Genomic DNA, 18,325 nt, shown 5'->3' with positions numbered 1-18,325 from the left:
GATGGATCTTGGTAACTCTCTATTCTCCTTATTCTCCACAGGGAATGCTTTGTCTTATCTTAGCTTCCTGGGATTGAATCAACAACCAATTGTTCAAGAGCACGGTGCAGACGTGCCAGAGAGCGAACATGCCTTTCTCAACAATATCCCACCAGCTTTTGAACATTTATCGATCGCTTTTGTAAAGGATAACTTGGCTGTCATTCCCGGGGAATGGGAAGCTGGCGGAATTAGTAAATGTGCACCTAGTCTATTCTGCTCCTGAAGCTCGGCTAACCAGTTCGCAGAAACCGCATTGTACGACATCCAGTCGGATGAGTCCTCCATTCAGGAACTCTTAACACAGTTAAAACTCCAAGATTTTGTTGCATGGGATCATTCTTTCTTCGATATAATCGGTCCACAAGCCACGCTTGAGAAAATCCAGTCGTTCGAGGGAGAGCCTCCGCACGTCCACGAGGCACCTGCCTATGCCCCGGAGACAAATGAACTCTTCTATGCAGACACAAGCGTCACGGGGTGGCTATGGGCAATTGACGTAGACACCTATAAGGTATGTCCTCGGTCCTTATGGGCCCAAAACAGCTTGCAGCATAGCTAATCGTATGACAAAGACACGCAAAGTTGAGACGATACCGCCGTTGCACAATGTCAATGGAGCGAGATACCATAAGGGACAAATTTATGTCACTACAAATGGTGGGCCAGCCCGTGGTATTCATTCTCTGAACCCTCTGGACGGCATCGCAACGCCGCTTGTGAACAACTTCCGAGGTCGCCACCTCAACAGCCCCAATGATCTGATCTTTGACTCGAATTCGAATATATGGTTTACCGACCCTCCCTACGGCTGGTATCAAGGCTTCCCTGATGTCCAAGCTCCAGAGCTTCCTAATGGGATATATTTCTTCAATACCAAAACCAAGGCTTTGATGGCAGCTTCAAACTCGTTTGTCTCAACGCCGAATGGCTTAGCGCTATCACCAGACGAATCTACTCTCTATGTCGCCGACTCAAACTCCACTGCTGGCAGACCTATAGGTTTCCATCCTGCCAGTCTACGAAATATTTGGGCATTCGATGTCAAAGGGCCGGTTCTCAGTAATGCACGGATTGTTTATTTTACGGAGAGCGGCTGGCCTGATGGATTACAGGTGACCAAACGCGGCTATTTGCTCGTTGCAGTGTTGGGTGGGGTAGACATTATTGACCCTAAATCTGGAATATTACTGGGGAAATTTAACACTCCTGATGATATCATCTTCAATATTGAACGAGGGCCGCAGCGTGGGAACCAAGCTATGTGGTTGTTGACTGGCGAGAGCTACATTTATAAACTTATGATCAGTGAGAGATGAAATATGGAGCTATAGAATCTTTTAACATTTACAACGGAATACACCCGGCATCTTTGAGATACAAAGTTTATGTTATTTGAAGGTTTGAAGCTGATCTGTCCTATTTTACTTATGTCTGTTGTAGTCTCCTTCGTTTCGATACTCCACTCTGCTTGGTTTTGAGAAAGAGAACTATCAACATCGGGGTATCAACCAGATTATTTTGGTATATATGGAGCGTTTCAATATTAATCAGGAGAGAATATCCACTACTGCATTTCATCTTTACAATTTTTTCATTCCACTGCTCTCAATAGACTTCGCCACTTCTAATCACGGGAATATCTTCAATACAATTGTGACAGTTTCAATAAAATATCATAAATCATAAGTCATGGATATGCAAATAAGCTAGATCACAAGGCTAATTAAGGGACCACCTGGAAGACAAAGGAAAGTTTTTCATTAGTAGCATTTAGGAAAACTCCTCAGATGAATCATATTCTGTAACGCTCACAACAGGACGAAGAGAAGATGATAGAGAAGCACGATCTGACATTGCAGATTGACGAGTAAATTCCACAATGGCAGATTTTTGGTATTCACGAGTCTTTTCATGGTACCCAGATGTTCCAAGTGCTCGTGAAAATAAGTAATATGCCTCAGAAAACCGACCGATCTCCAACAAATTTCTCCCAAATACATAATAAACAATACCAACAAGATCTTTACAAAGCGGATCATCAAGTATAGAGTAACGAGCGACCGTTTCCAAGATTACCTCCAGGCGACGATTGGAAACTCCAAATTGCCCCATAGAATGCAACACCGCAGCACCAAACACCCGGCAGCGAATTTCTTCGGCAGGGGATAAGAAAGGGTTCGAGTCGATCGCTTGGGAAACCATCTCTAGCGCATTTTTGGGAGATCCATTTTTCCAGTAGGCTTCCGCTTCTTGGATTGGAGTATTTTCAGTATCATTGCAGAGCCAAAGGTCATCGATCCATACACGGGGCGCATTCATTTTGGGACTCACGGAATAAGTATCTTGTTCGGATCGTCGCTCCTCGATTTGGAATTTTGGGGGTCTTGAGGAGGGGGTGTCAGCACTGCGATTTTGGGCATGAGCCAAAAGTACGTCGTACTCTGCAAGCTGTGCTGTTAGTAAATCCACTTTTTTGTTTGATTTCTGAAGGTCATGTTCCAGCTTGAAGATCTGCCCTGTTAGTTGCTGGATTCTAAAGTAAGGACTATCGTGCTCGGAAGGTGATTTGGAAGGTCTGCTTGCACTCTTCTTCTTCCCTTTACTAAGGCGAAGATTTTTGAATGTAGCAACTAATTTAGAGACTCTCGTACTACTAGTAGCGGAGGATGTTCGGTTCCCCATTTTGGTTTTCTGGTTTCAAAATCGATCTGCTTGTAGCGTCTATCGGGGATATTAGTAACTTTTGAGGTGGGAGGTTAGCTTTATGGCCTGATGTAGGAGCTGCACAGATACAAGTAGTGAGGCATTTGAAATGGACAGTGATAGGTGGGGAAATGACTTTAAAAAGTTGGAGGGTAAAGCTTTCTATGTGCTTATATACCTACAAAAACCCATGTCCATGGTGCATAATAAAGAAGATAATAGTCTTTGTTATATTTCCAAATACCTAAGTAGTTCAAAGAAACAAACCTAGAATAACTGAAACAAGGAAAAAAAACCACCTATTTTACCTGTTTTTTGATTCAAAAATAAAGCGATAGACTCCTGATCAAAGAGGCCATGTACACAAAGCGAGCCACATACATTAGTGCCTGGTGTGGGGTCGGAGTAATCTCGGGATGCAAACCAGTCAAATCAAGCAAACCACGGATCAAACCAGACAAACAGTGCTATGACCTCAACATGTCGCGGGCCTCGGGAGCTCTCCGCACGTTACCGGGCACCAGATGGGCGAACATGGTGGGATGCAAACAACAAGGATTGATAATACTACGTCAGCCGGGATACCACGGCGGAATGAACGCATCTGATAATGTGGATCTGCGCTCTTTTTGGCTAAAACCTGGCTTCTAGACTTGCGGGGTTCCCGATGCAAACATGTTCTGCGAGTCAAAACCGGGTCTGGCAAAGCTCTGGAGCCAATCTTGCGTCGGTGCCGGTCATCAACCCTGCAGAGCTTACAGCTGCAAATGCAAATGGAAGCTAGTCTCTGTTTTCTTTTTTTTTTTTTTTGCTCATCTTAATTAGTTTCCCAAATTTGACTCCGTGACCCCCTCTCCTGTACCCTATTCTTCTTGTGACTGGCTGATGTATGCCTGATCGGGATCGCGCCTGCCATTGTTGCGGTGCTGATTCGTCATAGAGTTAGCTCTATAGTCCGTGTCCGAGGTAGCTCTATCAGGCTCATTCGCTCACTCTGATCTTATGCTCCAGAGCTTTCCACGGCTTCTAAATTTAAAATCAACTTGTCTCCTCCGCTCGCTCCCTTTCTTTTTTCATCCTTTTGTTGCATTGTCATATCCCCGTGGAAGCCCACTCATTACTATGTCTCCAACTGCTTTATTAAATGTCGACACTGTTGACATAGTCAATATCCACCAAAATGACATGGACTTTTCCCTAGTTGATACTCTCTACAAGAGTCTCAGCCCGTCCAAGGGTAAAACACGGTCCTTCCCCACCCTCCTGCTTTACGACACCAAAGGACTCAAATTATTTGAGAAGATAACTTTCTTGGACGAATATTATCTCACCAACACTGAGATTGATGTCTTAACAAAGCATGCAATGAGAATTGTGGAACGAATCCCAGACAACGCACAGCTGGTTGAGCTTGGTAGTGGGTGTGTTTACCCTGCAACTCATTTGATTTTCAAAACTCAAAATTCTAACCTTTGCTCTCTTTAGTAACCTAAGAAAGATCGAAATCATCCTGCGAGAATGCGAACGAACACAGAAAAGAGTGGACTACTATGCTTTGGATCTATCCCTACTTGAGTTACAGAGAACATTTTCAGAGATCTCGCCAGAGAGTTTCACATATGTTGATTTCCATGGACTCCATGGTACCTATGATGATGCTCTGGACTGGCTGAAGAACCAAGAGAACCGACAACGGCCAATGGTGGTGCTATCAATGGGATCCTCAATCGGCAATTTCAGCCGAGCTGAAGCGGCAGACTTTCTTGGGAGCTTCTCCAAAGTTCTTCAGCCTTCCGATTTCCTACTGATCGGGCTGGATGCATGCAAGGACCCAGAGAGAGTCCATAAAGCTTATAATGATTCACACGGCATCACGCGACAGTTTTATGAAAATGGTCTTCAGCATGCGAACACCGTTCTTGGCTTTGATGCTTTTAAGCCCGAGGACTGGGAAGTAATTACTGGTTATGACTCCCAGGATGGATGTCACCAGGCGTTTTACTCCCCCAAGACTGATGTGATCATTAACGATATTACAATTCCGAAAGGCGAAAAGCTCAAATTAGAAGAAGCATACAAATATGGCCGTGATGAGAGGGATGAATTATATCGTAATGCTGGGTTGATATCACAGGTTGAATTTGGGAACTCCGATGACAGCTATCGTGCGTACAGACACAATGATATGACAGCATTTTGCTTGAAACTTGTTGCTGACAGTTTGACTCTATTCAGATGTTCTTCTTCTCTCACCTGCCACTCTTGACGTACCAACGAAGGCCTCACAATATGCGGCCCAGGCTGTTCCAACGCTACAAGATTTTCAGTCGCTATGGACGTCGTGGGATATTGTCACCAAGACTATGGTCCCTAGGGAGGATCTTCTCTCAAAACCAATCAAACTCCGAAATTCTTTGATCTTTTACCTTGGCCATATTCCCACATTTTTTGGTATGTCTGTCTTTTGACGAAACATATGTCCCATCGCTAACCTGGATGGAAACCAGACATTCATTTAACTCGAGCACTCCGAGGGAAACCCACTCACCCCAAGTATTACCAGCAGATTTTCGAGAGAGGCATTGATCCTGACGTTGAGGACCCAGATCAATGTCATGCACACAGTGAAGTACCTGACGAATGGCCTCCGTTGGACGAAATTTTAGACTACCAAGAGCGCGTTCGCAACCGAGCGCGATCGATTATTCGAAACGGCTTGGCCTCAAAAGATCGACTTATCGGTGAGGCTCTTTGGATCGGTTTCGAGCACGAGGCAATGCATCTTGAGACATTCCTCTATATGCTTTTGCAGAGTGAGAAGACGCTCCCGCCGTCTGGCGTTGATATTCCAGATTTCACACAAATTGCCCAAGACGCAAAGGATAACGCTAAGCCAAATCATTGGTTCCGCATTCCTATACAGGCTATATCGGTTGGCTTAAACGATTCAGATGAGACGTCTTTGCCTAAGGACTCTTTCGGTTGGGACAATGAGAAGCCACAGAGGAAAATCTTAGTTCATTCATTCGAGGCCCAAGCTCGTCCAGTAACGAATGGGGAATATGCGAAATATTTGCAAGCAAATCGAGTCTGTGCAATTCCAGCATCTTGGTTGCTTGTCGACTCTGAACAGAACAGCCCGACCACCAAGGAACTCAATCGGTCGAGCGCAGGCGCTAGCGAGGAGTTTTTGAAAAACTTTGCTGTTCGAACGGTCTTTGGCTCTGTCCCTCTGGATAGTGCACAGAGCTGGCCTTTGATTGCATCGTACGACGAGCTGGCAAAGTATGCTAAATGGGTGGAGTGTCGCATCCCTACATTTGAGGAAGTTAAGAGCATCTACCAATACGCCGATCAGCTTAAAAAAGCTGGATCTGACCAAACAACAATTGGCCACAGGTACGATTTCGAGGTATCCTTTTTGCCGTAGCAAGCCACTGACTTTTTAAAGCAACGGGACTAGCGAACCAAATGCCATACAGACGAGTCCTGTGTTTCGTGATCTCGATGGATGCAATATGGGCTTCAAGCAGTGGCACCCCACTCCTGTGACACCTCAAGGCAACCAGCTTGCGGGACAAGGCGAGCTAGGCGGTGTTTGGGAGTGGACTAGCTCGCCCCTGCTGCCCCATGCCGGATTCAAGGCCATGCAAATTTATCCAGGTTATACCTGTGAGTACAATTCTTATTAGGACATCACCTACTAATCAACTTGCTAACGAATAAACCAGCCGATTTTTTCGATGGCAAACACAATATCGTCCTTGGAGGATCATGGGCGACGCTACCGCGAATTGCTGGGCGCTCTACATTGTAAGTTCTCCCAGACATCCACACCTTGACTGGTTGCTGATTTTATAGTATGAATTGGTATCAACACAACTACCTCTACGCCTGGACTGGGGCGCGTCTGGTGAGAGATCTTTCGGGACCTTAGGAGCTAGATAGATCTTTGCAGCTATAGTAACTTCAACTGTTCATTACCGTCACTGAGAGAAGTTCTCCTTAATACAGCTACCTAGTGCCTTTCGGTCATATGGTATAACATTATTTATAGAGAAACAAGCCCGTTAGTAATGGTCCGTAGCCAATCGCCATTCTCCCAATCCATTCTCCTAATCCCCCTTCCTTAGGAAAATAGTTTCCGATCTCTGCACAATATACGTAGTCCTTTTGTACAAAAATTCAGAGAATCTCCAAATCTAAACGAGAAGCCCAACTGCAGAACGTCACTAGGGACATACACCGACGAAGACGGGTACCTAGTAGTCAATACTTAAAACCATTTATAAAGGATACTCAATAAGGTTTCACGAAATCATGATCCAGGGGCAACTCCCCACTTTACATACGCAAACTACGCTATGATGCAAGCCTAGTCCTACTAGCATAGCGACCAAGTCAGAAAGCACGACAGATCAATATGTAAGCAGGAATGGGATCTTGCACTAGCGCAAGGAAACGTCTCAAAGCGGTAAACCCTGAGAAGGATGTAGAATCTTCGACGAATGAAGGGAAGAATGTAATATAAGACCCGGTTTATTGGGTCGTTTCGTTTTGCAGGGTCGGAGCTGGGGGAGCTCAGCATATCTGGGACCTTGCGTTGCGAGGTGGTCTCCACTTTTGTGTACATGCCAGTTGTATTCCGAGGTCATCTAGATTGAATCACGATTTGGAACGATTTCTAAGCCGACAGATGCGGATGCTTTTGTTGCTTGACCTAGAGATTTGTATGGGAATGGAGATATTCATTTGAATACGGGGGAATATTTTATTTGATTATTACTATTGTGGAGCTGGTCTTTAAACTTATGACGATGTTGTTAATCCCTACGTTCCCATTGAAATTACAGCTGTAGATTCTGGCCATGTTCGTTCAAACGTTCAAGTCTAAAAAACAAGCAAGTGCGATTTGGAAATTACAGCTTATTATTTCATTTTCCTCTTCTTTCTCTTCTCTTAGTGTGGAATGTGTTACTGAGAAAGAGGGTGAACGCGCTTCAGCCGGTATCGCTGGTTAATGGTTCTTGACACGGCATTGCTCCGACGCAAGGGAGAGACAGAAAAATACACCCAAAGCCACAACTCTCCTCGCAAGGACTTCGAATTTGGGTTCTGTTTTCAAATCTTTTCAAATCCTAATTTGAGTTTATTAAACCATGACGACTGGTTGTTAGAACTGCAAGTCTACCGAGTGGACGCTGTAGAAAAGGAAGCATTTGACGAAATCAAGAAAGGTTCAATAGTTCAATGATTTCATTGAGTTAATAAACACTATCTCGCTAGACTACTCATATTTGCTTTGTCACAGTAGAAGAATCTTCGAGCGCCCCGGAAAATATTGCGCCACTGCTTCCATCCATGAATCGTGTACTTTTGCAGATGTATCGATGTGTATGTGCAGCCAAAACATGGCTCCAAGACAGGACGTGCATACGGCACATAGCTTACCAGGTTGTATGAGCCGGTCTTGATCATCCCTGTCAATACTAAATTCATGATCGATCGGCAAGACCCAAGACTCCCACAGGGCGATTTAAGATCGTCTACGCATCCAGTATGTCTGATAAACATTGCGTACCAGAGAGGCGGTTCAGCTATGTCTTGCCAATAAAGAAATAACAAAGACAATAAATTTCGAAACAGGCAATCAAATGAAACTTGGCTCTTTTCTTTTCTTTGTTAATGAAAATAAAAGTGGTATAGTCCCTAAGACGTGGGAAAGAAAGCGCGCTATCCTCAAATTATCGGCATTCGCATATTTCATTTCCTGCATGAATCCGGCCTTGCAAACGAGCGCCTTGTTGCCGTCACGATGGAAATATCCAGTATCAGCCGTAAACTTTGAACCCATCGATAGGAGTGCCGCGGGCCGGGAGGGATAGCAGTCGGGAATGAAGTATGGCGTTTCTAGGACACGAGCCCAGCAGGCTCCCTTTTGCCTCTTTGAGCGAGCGCTCTCCACTCGCTCCACTGATAGCCGAGTGCTTCTGATGCACGGGTTGTGTTGACGCATTTTCTTCCCTGCGGCCTGCAGGCCATAGTGACCTTACTGCCTAGTCATGTAATAGTGCGAAAATCTGTCTCTATACTTTCCCTGCGCCCGATTCTCGAAGGATCGTGGCAGAATCGGAACAAATCAAGCATATAATACCTGCATTCTGCGTATCATGTACTTTGTATGCGCCCTTAGCTCTAAGAACTCGAACTCAAATCCTCTCTCCCAGTCTCTTTTAACGATTGGTCATCTTCAAAAAGTTTTATTCTCCCATTTCCCGCCAGGAGGGCGAGCTATTACACTGGAATGTGTCACAAACTCAGTAAAGGGATCCCGTAAAGCAAATCCTGCCGAGCCTGTCACTTGGATGGCCCTGAGTCCATGCCACAGGAGAAAGGCCGGCTGTCGCCTAGCTCGACCTGCATGGGTGGGTCTGTGGATCCAGTCCTTGTCAAGCTGTACGTAGTATGGATGTGCATACTGCATCCGCTGCCTGGAACTGAGCCTAGCTTGCCGATTCCTATATGTACCCCAGGCCGGCCTCATCTCTGCACTTTCCTTTGACACGGTCAGGGCATTCATGGCATAGAGCACCTGCAGCTTGTGGGGGGTTTTCTTCGTTATTTCTTGTTTAAACGCCTGTCGCCTCCCAGTCCCTCGTTTCGCTCTTTTTTTGTCTTTCGTTATTTAGCATTTTCCGGTTTTACGACAGCGCCGCCTTTTGTCTTTGATTAATTTCAACGGCAAACAAAGAATAACAAGAATAGGCTTGGATAAATTTATTGTTCCAGGCCTTCTATCGCCATTCAATTCAACTCAACTCAATCTTTATATATTGACTTGAAGACTTCGCCGTCGAACCATACGCAGTCCCTTGACCACCGGCAAAAATGGAATGTTTTCGGCAGATGTTTCGGTGCCTCAAGGCGCCGTTCACACGCAGGGAGGAAAGGGGGATTGAAATCGTACGTTGAGTACTATCGCTCTGGCATGAAAGGTTGAAACCTCTGGTTACTGACATTTTTCGTTTCTACAGGGGCCCCCAACCAATTTTCGAAAGGAAGAGCTACCTGCCTGTTTCTCAGATGCAGAGTCAGTCATATCGCCCAGTCAAAATGCAACCGAGCGACCTATTCTGACCAAGAATCTACAGCACGTTGATGTCGCAAGACAGTCGGGGAGCGATAATGGTGAAGAGCGGGACGATGATCGAGATGATGGATCTCCTGCCATCGGCGGCGGACAAGATTCGGACTCATGTACATGCAATGAGCATCCGAACAGCAAGCCCCGTATCCTCGAACGTTTAAGGTTGAACCGGTGGTTTCGATCGGTTCAACGAGACGACCATGGCCAGGACCATGAAATATAGGCCTCATGGGAATTTTAGGATGCGGGCTGGCCATGTTGATAAACAGTCTGCGGGGAATTGAAGAGATCATTGAGCTGATATGCAGTGATGAAAAATGGTCAGAATTGCTGGATTTCAAGATCACTTCAAGAAGGTCGGGACGTCTTTATAGCGAGGTTTGGACTCCAGATTGTTGTCACTGTTGTCACTGTTGGATTTATTAGGTGTCTGTGTCCCAGAACTGGTATCTTTTTTGATACCAGAGATAGATGAATTAGGCTTGGATGACTCTGGTAGCTCATCAAGGTCATCGAATAACATCTGTACTCTTGACTTGAACCCGCCAGCAGGTTGTTTGCTCGGCTGCGACGTAGAATTTTGCTTTAAAGTACCTGTATTAGATGTATCGCTTTTTCGTGACTTCAAGTGCTGATTCGGTCCTTCGGGGATCCCACGTCGCGAGCTGTCCAAACGCGTAATCAACTGTCTCGGCGTTGTATGAGCCTCGCCATCAAGATCATCGTCCTCCTCCGACGCTGTCTCTATGCCAACATCAACAACATGCGATTGCGCCGCTCTAGACGAAGCAAGTGTAGGCGACCTCATTCGAGAAGTACTTACCAGTCCTCTTCGATCTGTACTAGAACTAGACGCCTGCCCAAACCCCGCAGCAGCTTTCGTGGAAGACTTGACACCCTGCACCCCAACAAGCGATCTCACTTTACGCGGACTCGTCATTAACCCATGCAGATGTGTACCGGCCCAAGCATCATCCTCTTCGTCCGGTTCCTCCCTGTTGATATCGCCCGATGCTTCCAGCTGCGCTAAGCCTTCTTTCTGTCGCGCTGCTAATAACTCTGCGTCCTTCTTGAGCTGAAGCGATTTCGATATATGTGTCTGACCGTCCGTTGGTCTTTCTAGGTCTGCGATCGCAGATGCGCTTTGAGCCTTTGCTTCTTTCTTTCGGCGAACATATTCAGCGTAGTGTAAATGCTGTGTGAATTTTTGTGCGATTGCGTAAAATTCGTCTTCGACCATCACCCAGGCGTCATCTTTATCTAGGCCCTCTCTTATGAATCTTCCAAGTGCTTGTTAGCTTCATCGATTCGGCATCGGATAGGAGGGTATGCATTGGGCTCGGACGTACTCTTCGGTTGGACAAGGGCGCGCAGGCGATGTGGGTGGTGTTTGGGCTGAGAATGAATATTTAATTAGCTGTCGTAGCCTGTAAGAGTACATGAATGCATCCTTACAGGATCTAAAGAAGTCTCGCTTCGGCGAAGTAGGTGGTTTAGGTGTCAGATCGGCATCGGTCTCAGTCTCTCGCTTGACGCGCTTTCGGGGCATCGATTCTAGTTTGATGCGTCCATTATTATTGTCGTCCAGGAGCCAGGGTAATGTGCGAGGCATTATATCGAAGCGAATGTATATTGAGGTCGGAAGGCCTGACGTGTTGCGGGGATGCAAAATGGGAAGTTTTGATGATCTGCACTGATAAGAGATGAGGTCACCTGCCATGCGGCTCTTAAGGAAGGAGGCTCAAGAAGTCATACAACTGCTTACATAGGCAACAAGAACAAGACTGAAAGGCTGAAAGCCTTAAGTTTATTGGGTATCGACTGTACTCTAGGCAATTTGTTTTGTGTATTTCACATAGAGGTAAAGAAAAAAAGGATCAAATGCTCTTTGAACGCCATGAAACGAAACCCAGAAGGACAAGCCAGTCAAACGCCAATACGATCAATCCATGCAAACGCCTGTAGTTCCTCGCCTATAGCCAGATTTCAGACTTAAACTTCTCCCGGTCGCTTGCTATTGCAGCTCACGATCTTCACTTTGTCCGCTGTAACTGTCGTCTGGTTGTCCAGTTTGAATGAGACATCTTTGATCAAGAAGGTCCACACTTCGTCGCAGAATCGGTAGGTGTCGAGGTGGCCCTACAGGGAAGGGAGAAAAAATTAGCCAAAATTCGGTAACGATAATAGAGCCTCTCTCCCTATTGAGGAAAGTTCTCTCTTGCATCCTTGTATGACATCCCAAAGCACTGCTGGATGAAGGTGAAAGTTACCTTGAAAGTGAGTCTAGCCCGAACCTTATCGGCCAGAACCTCAGTAACGATCTTGTCAAAAGTTGAGAGGATCTTCATGGCCAACTGAGGCTCGATGCGGCCTTCGTTGATCAAATCATCAAGAGTATCGGTCAAGGACAAGCCAAGGCTAGTTAGATCTCAGTCAGCCCTAGCTCAACAGCTCCTACGCAACTTTCAGCGGCCTCCATACCTGCTCCCGCGGTACAACTCGTAGTAAGATTGCTGGGTAGCCATCTTCACGGTGATAGATGCTGCCTGGAGGAGAATATGATGATGACGGAGGGTGTCAAGTGCTAAGTTGCCTTGAGCCGATGAATCGCGGGGATAGCGCTCCACGTGATATCACATGATTAGTTCGGCTCTTATCGCGCGTTTACGTCAGGCTAGTTCTTAGAGCTTCAGATCGACAATCCTTTAAAGAAACTTCAACTTTTTCACTGAACCACGGAGTTTTGGTCAATATGGCAATCATTCCGTCGATTCTGATGCTTAGGACGCCAGGGTCAACGTTTCTACTTCGAACCAGACTCACTCGTCCATTCTCCCTATCCTCATCGCGGTTATCGGGCTCTAATGAAAGTACGCGCTTAACCCACCCAAATGTACTACAACGATCTGAAATAAGATCTTTATTCATTAACTGTTCTTACAGACGTCACGCCAAAATGCCCTGACAGATCTTCAAACACAAAAGATGAGCCATCTTCGCCCTCTACTAAACCCCTCGAGCAAAAGAAAGCCAAGCCCGTACTGCAAGCGGACGCCGAGCTTCGTGAACGCTTGGAACAAATGTCTGGCGATGGAGGAACTGCAGGGATAGAATACGAGGATGGAAAACCGAATACTATGAAGCGCAGCGTACGCAACAACATGTTTCGTTTGATATGAGCGATCATTCATGATTCATCGCTCCGAGAGCTTGAGCCTTGGATGAGCTCAGAGAGGCAAAAAGAATTTAATATTTGACATATCAGCATACCCATTGACAAGGAAATCCAGGAAGTACAGTCTTGGCCTTTTTTTGCCAAGGAAAAGCTGCCAAATCAACATCGAACTCCGCGCAGGCTTTCCAGTACTAAAAGACGGGGATTGGGAAATAGATGGCATGGTCACCGGGCTTTACTGGTACTTTCGAAGTATCGAGGCAAAAGCTCAGAGATATCTTGGATTCGAGATGCTTGCGTCATTTCGAAACATGCTCGATATGCCCAACATTCCTCCGTGCGCTGCTTATGGGGAGCCGCGCAATCAGCATGAGCATCTTAATCTGCGTTATCGTGTTATGTGGTTTAGATGGCGGGTAACTTACATATTCCATGGGCTTGGATCTGTAGTCAGTTACCGAGTCTTGGCTCGCCATCTGATTTATCAATCATCATATAATTGCGACTGCTATCACGTATGTGATATATCGAATGCTTCCAAGGCCATAGCATGTTTCACAAAGTACGACTTCTGCCCTAGTCTCTGGTTCGATTTGGGAAAGCGAAGCGAAAGAACTTACAGCTCCTTTTGGGAACTCAACCCTCAAGCCAAAGAATAAGCATAATTTGAGACACTTCCCAGAAAGATAACAAGATATCATCCATTTCTATGTGATCAATCCCAATCCCATCAAATAATAAAAAACCAGAATGTTCAACCAATCCTTGCTCTTTTCTCATGTTAAAAAAAGCTCCACACCCCATAAAACCCAATCTTGCATCACTCGTAACACATTCATTTGCTAACAACCATACCGACAAGAACACCAGCGCCAATAACGCCGCCATCCGAAGCCTCTCGTAAAAAGACAGACTTGCCTCCCTGTTGCGGACCAGTCCGCATAATCAGGCGATCAATGTGTTGCTGGCACATCTCCTTGAACTGCGGGTAGTGTTGGATGATACCGCCCGTGTAGGCTACAACCAGCTCTTCCGGGCCAGATTGCCAATCGGCTGGTGTTGGTTGGAGGACAGGGACAACATGTCCATGGACACTGTTAAGGGAAGTAGGATTGATATTTACGGCAGAGACTGCAGCATGGTCGTGGGATATTTCACCATTGCTTTGTGGAGAGGCTGCATTTTCTGGGGTATTGACGTTGCTATCTTCCTTCAGCTCGATTTCGCGGCAACAGGCCAGTAACCCAATTACAGCAGCGGCGATCAAACCGGCAGATCGCCTTTGAACGGTGCGAGCAATTCGGCGGAACGCACCGGCTGTACGGGCATCCCAGCGCCAGTCACTGCTCTCTGGGGGAGGAAGAGATTGATTCAGCTCCTTTGCGAGGTCTTGATCGGATCGAGCTCGTGCCACGTAGTCGGATATATAGGTTGTTGTAAGAGCGTATTCTTGAATAAGATTGGCGGGCAGGATTCGTTTCGACAGCCCTGCAACGTTTGTGAGGTAGTCGAACAATATCAAACGAATTAGTTCGCCGATGTATCTACCTCCAGTCATATATTCAAATGGTTGGAACCCAGGACGCGCACAAGCCCTATCCAATTCAATATCCCACTGAGTTGTGATATCGAGATCGCGAAGTGGTGGTGCTGCACCAGAAATTGTCCACTCGGTGTTGACAATGGTCTCCTTGGCTCCTGGTTCCATCGAGTTGACGCTCTTGGCCTTCGATTCGTGTAGTTCCTCGAGTTTCATTGGAATTGTTGCGTTGCAACCTGTGCCCACAATGATACCCATAGCAACTCGACTGTTCGGTAAAGACTTGACTGCGTATGCGAGCGAAGCCAGCGTCGCAACTGTATCGTTTGTAATAGCTTGAATCTTCAATTTCGGCAAGGCAAACAACTTCCGGCGTTTGGAAGAAGGTTCCTCTTCATCATCTGGTCGTCTTGTGTGTTTCTCATATCCATTCAGAAGTATGTTGCGCAAGTTGAGGTTGGAAGTAATAGCGAAACCCTTACCCATAGGCATTAATGTTGCCTCCGCCAGTGATTCTTGCCTATGTAGAAAATCAGTATAAGTAATGCAAATTTGATTTTGCGTAACTCTATCAACAAGTTCAGTTGTAGATGACGCACATTATCGGGAAACTGAAAGTGATGCCCATATCTAATTCCGCAGGGATGTCTTTCCTGGTCGCATCCGAAGTGAGACTCTCCGCCACAACTTCCGCAATACAGTCGCCGATCCAAGCAAATAGATCCTCAGCCTTGTCCATTTTCAAATGTTCTTGGATTGGCCAAGCCCGCTCAAGCGTTCTTTTCACACGCTGGCGCTGAGCCTTGCGAATGGTATCGCGGGACCTCTCCGAAGCATCCGCGGACCGAACATCGGAGTCCTCAACCTCACCCAATAACTCAATAAATGCAACGCGCAAATTACTTCCACCGACATCGATGGCCAAATACCGTCCTGTCTCTTCTCCTGTGGGGAGTTGAGTCACCGGAGTCGGGAGGAATTGCTGATCTGAAGTCAAGGCCAAATGGCGGTATGTGGCAGAAAAGCGACGCGCCAACCTGTACAAGACAGCCTCGTCCAAACACAAGGGTTGAAGGAATTCATCTAGTCGTTGATGATGTGCGAGATCTTCTTGTTGGGAGGGATCCAATTCTGAAACGAAGTCCTCATGTTCCTCGTCGTCAACTACATCGTCATGCATGATGTCACGGTCCTCGTCATTGTCCTTCTCGGAGGATATTGAATTGACGGATGCCATTATGAAATCCTTTTTTTCCCTCAGCTTTCTCACAAAGATGCTCGTTCTTTTATTTATCCCTTGCTGATTTCAATTTCCTCCCAGGGAGGATGAACAATAAGCACCAGTAGAGCGATTAGCGTCCAGCCCGGATTTGTAGCTTTTTCAGACTGTATCCTTGGAGGGGGAAACCCGGAATCCAAACAAGCTTGGAAAATAACAACAGAGAAAGAACAGACCGTGCCTTTCTGTCACAGTACCCGCTCCGTTCTTAATCGTGACGTTGGGGTCTCAGGAATGCGAAGCAGGTACAGGCAGAAAGGACGGCATGGGTCTCGAGCAACGGGGCTTGGGGGAGGCTAAAAAATAAGGCTCAACTAGTCAGGACTGTTAGTAAGATAACCAAGGGTTAAGAGCGCATTGTGGTGACGCGGTCTGCAGCTGCTGGGGAGAAAGGTTTTGGTACTGCGGGGAGGGATGAGGGAAAAAAACAGGTCATGACGATCATGCCAGTAAACGGGAAACTATGATCTTCAGCTGTCATGTTTTACGTACTCAGAAGGGGATCTTGGTATGTGCGATAAAGAACAAAGGGAAGGGGGGAAAGAGTGGGTATATATATTAATATAATAATTCTTTTTTCTTATATAAGAAGAAAATAGAAGAAGAAAAAAAAACAGAAGATTTTGTTGTTGTTGTGCCCTTTTGGCGACCAGGGATCTACCAGGGGGAGATGAGCCTACCTTATATATATGGAGATCGTAACTATCCCTCGTGTATGCCTGAGGCAGACAACTATATTATACTCCCACCCCCTTGACTATCCACACTTATCGTTTCTTCTTAATTCGAGAGAAGAAAAAATAGAAAAATAAAATAAAATCAGATCAGGATTTTATGGTTCGGATGGGATCTGTTTTGCCGAGAAATCAACGAGAAGTGGAGCCTCCAAAGCATGGGGTCCCTGCGTGGTAATATCAATAGATGGATTCGTTCTTGTATGTATAAAGGCACATCCAGATAGTACAAGAATGATCCCTCCTCAAAAACCCGGGAGCGAAACGGGCTTCCAAGGTTGATATAAATGAGGGGAAAAGAAGAAAAAGAAAAAGGAAAATACTATGATTTATTGATGAGGCAAGCTATTGGAGATGCGACCATCGGAGGACACGAGGCGATGCGACGCTGTTCTTTTTTCGGGGGCGTGGACAACTCCGGTAGTTATCGTCGATTGGATCTTACTCGACGCTGGCGGTTGAAACTCTATAAGTCCTGTCCGTTACCCCCTCCATTCATTCCCCATCGTTAGTGATCGACTCGCAGGAAGCAGAATCGCTTTACGCCCAACAACTTACAAGTCGGAAACTAGATGACGATCGCGGTCGGAAATGTTCGAATGTTCCGCTTCTGCTTCCAGCCCACATACAACCCCCCCTTGTGCTATAAACGGGAACTATGTAACCCTACTAACTGGCCATCTGACGCCTCTACAGGTGGGCTTTCTCCAGCTCGGTTAGAGATCTCGGCTACAACTCCCCATACCTTTTGCCCTTCCCCATTTTTGCACATCTTTGTTTCTTTCGCAATAACTCCGTGATTCTTGGCTCCCAAATAGACGAAGTACACGAGCCTCGGGGAATTTGGGGAAACGCACGGCCAAGAAAAAAAAACGAACAACCCAACGCCATGCGAGAACAATAGTGGGGCCGAATCACAGTAAAAGAAAAAAGAAAAAAAGTGCCAGGCTAGGTAAAGTAGCAAGCTGATTATCGTCAATCGCCGATGCCCTATAAGATCTTTCTATACTCGTCATTTTACGCAAAATGGTCTCCGCCTCGGAAATAACCGTGTTGGCAAACAACGTGGTCGACAGGGTAAAATCCACTATGTACCGTTCTAGGGCCTCGATCGCTCAGACTCAGCCACTAGATGTCTACCCTTCCAATGATGCGGTCCCGCCTCAGTTTGAAACATGGGGCGGAACTTCTTTGGAACAGATGACTTGCTCCTGGTCATCAATGCGAGCGGAAGGGCCGCCTTTGTATTCGTGCATACATCAATAACTAGAGAGCCGCACATACATTGTCCCTGAACTCAAGCCCCGGGCTGTCAGCATGAACCTAGGGGCGGAAACTTAGGTACAGGTTAGTAATTTGAGCGATCCCATGGATCAAAAACCTTGATACCCTTCACGCCTGAACTTTAAAAAGGAAAAGCAAATACACAACTTGGGCATTGACGCCCGGCTGATGCGTCTCCGAGATCGGAGCTGGGGGCACATTTAGAGTATTGGACTCCCGAATCAAGCCCTTTTTGCCGCGTAGGAGGAGCCTTGTTCGGTTTTACTTCTTTTCTTTCCTCTTAGCGCAGTCCGTATGAGGAAATCATAGGAGTCGCGTGCTTGCATGGCTTGATAGCCCTGGTCACCGCACAAGTTCATTATTATCCAGTATTTATGTAGCATCAAAAGTATTTAATCCGGTCTTTAGTAGTTCCATTCTC

General features: G+C 46.2%; 7 protein-coding genes across 7 annotated transcripts; 4 read left to right on the top strand and 3 right to left on the bottom strand.

Moving 5' to 3' along the window:
• Nucleotide 1: 1 nt before the first annotated feature.
• N7478_004555 (SMP-30/gluconolactonase/LRE family protein) lies at nucleotides 2-1,358 on the top strand (the record flags this gene model as incomplete). Its single annotated transcript, XM_056920769.1, has 3 exons — nucleotides 2-233; nucleotides 288-553; nucleotides 615-1,358. 3 exons carry the CDS (start codon nucleotides 2-4, stop codon nucleotides 1,356-1,358), a joined length of 1,242 nt encoding a protein of 413 aa, XP_056778806.1.
• A 454-nt stretch (nucleotides 1,359-1,812) lies between these two features.
• On the bottom strand, nucleotides 1,813-2,724 carry N7478_004554 (uncharacterized protein; the record flags this gene model as incomplete). The annotated part of the gene is made up of 1 exon (XM_056920768.1): nucleotides 1,813-2,724. The coding sequence occupies one exon, from the start codon at nucleotides 2,722-2,724 to the stop codon at nucleotides 1,813-1,815; it is 912 nt and encodes a 303-aa protein (XP_056778805.1).
• Nucleotides 2,725-3,930: 1,206 nt separating this feature from the next.
• N7478_004553 (DUF323 domain protein) lies at nucleotides 3,931-6,682 on the top strand (the record flags this gene model as incomplete). Its single annotated transcript, XM_056920767.1, has 7 exons — nucleotides 3,931-4,166; nucleotides 4,231-4,910; nucleotides 4,981-5,196; nucleotides 5,253-6,144; nucleotides 6,197-6,417; nucleotides 6,477-6,558; nucleotides 6,607-6,682. 7 exons carry the CDS (start codon nucleotides 3,931-3,933, stop codon nucleotides 6,680-6,682), a joined length of 2,403 nt encoding a protein of 800 aa, XP_056778804.1.
• A 2,951-nt stretch (nucleotides 6,683-9,633) lies between these two features.
• On the top strand, nucleotides 9,634-10,115 carry N7478_004552 (uncharacterized protein; the record flags this gene model as incomplete). The annotated part of the gene is made up of 2 exons (XM_056920766.1): nucleotides 9,634-9,708; nucleotides 9,780-10,115. 2 exons carry the CDS (start codon nucleotides 9,634-9,636, stop codon nucleotides 10,113-10,115), a joined length of 411 nt encoding a protein of 136 aa, XP_056778803.1.
• Nucleotides 10,116-10,235: 120 nt separating this feature from the next.
• On the bottom strand, nucleotides 10,236-12,417 carry N7478_004551 (transcription initiation factor IIA subunit gamma; the record flags this gene model as incomplete). The annotated part of the gene is made up of 6 exons (XM_056920765.1): nucleotides 10,236-11,172; nucleotides 11,242-11,287; nucleotides 11,348-11,585; nucleotides 11,921-12,031; nucleotides 12,163-12,310; nucleotides 12,374-12,417. The coding sequence occupies 6 exons, from the start codon at nucleotides 12,415-12,417 to the stop codon at nucleotides 10,236-10,238; spliced, it is 1,524 nt and encodes a 507-aa protein (XP_056778802.1).
• A 227-nt stretch (nucleotides 12,418-12,644) lies between these two features.
• Nucleotides 12,645-13,071, top strand: N7478_004550 (uncharacterized protein; the record flags this gene model as incomplete). Its single annotated transcript, XM_056920764.1, has 2 exons — nucleotides 12,645-12,762; nucleotides 12,836-13,071. 2 exons carry the CDS (start codon nucleotides 12,645-12,647, stop codon nucleotides 13,069-13,071), a joined length of 354 nt encoding a protein of 117 aa, XP_056778801.1.
• An 831-nt stretch (nucleotides 13,072-13,902) lies between these two features.
• Nucleotides 13,903-15,844, bottom strand: N7478_004549 (hexokinase family protein; the record flags this gene model as incomplete). The annotated part of the gene is made up of 2 exons (XM_056920763.1): nucleotides 13,903-15,127; nucleotides 15,207-15,844. 2 exons carry the CDS (start codon nucleotides 15,842-15,844, stop codon nucleotides 13,903-13,905), a joined length of 1,863 nt encoding a protein of 620 aa, XP_056778800.1.
• Between the last annotated feature and the right edge of the window lie 2,481 nt (nucleotides 15,845-18,325).

This window comes from Penicillium angulare (genome assembly GCF_028827245.1).
Source record: "Penicillium angulare strain IBT 27051 chromosome Unknown utg000004l_segment0_segment0, whole genome shotgun sequence".
NCBI lineage: Eukaryota > Fungi > Ascomycota > Eurotiomycetes > Eurotiales > Aspergillaceae > Penicillium > Penicillium angulare.
This window is presented reverse-complemented; position numbering and strand designations above follow the sequence as displayed.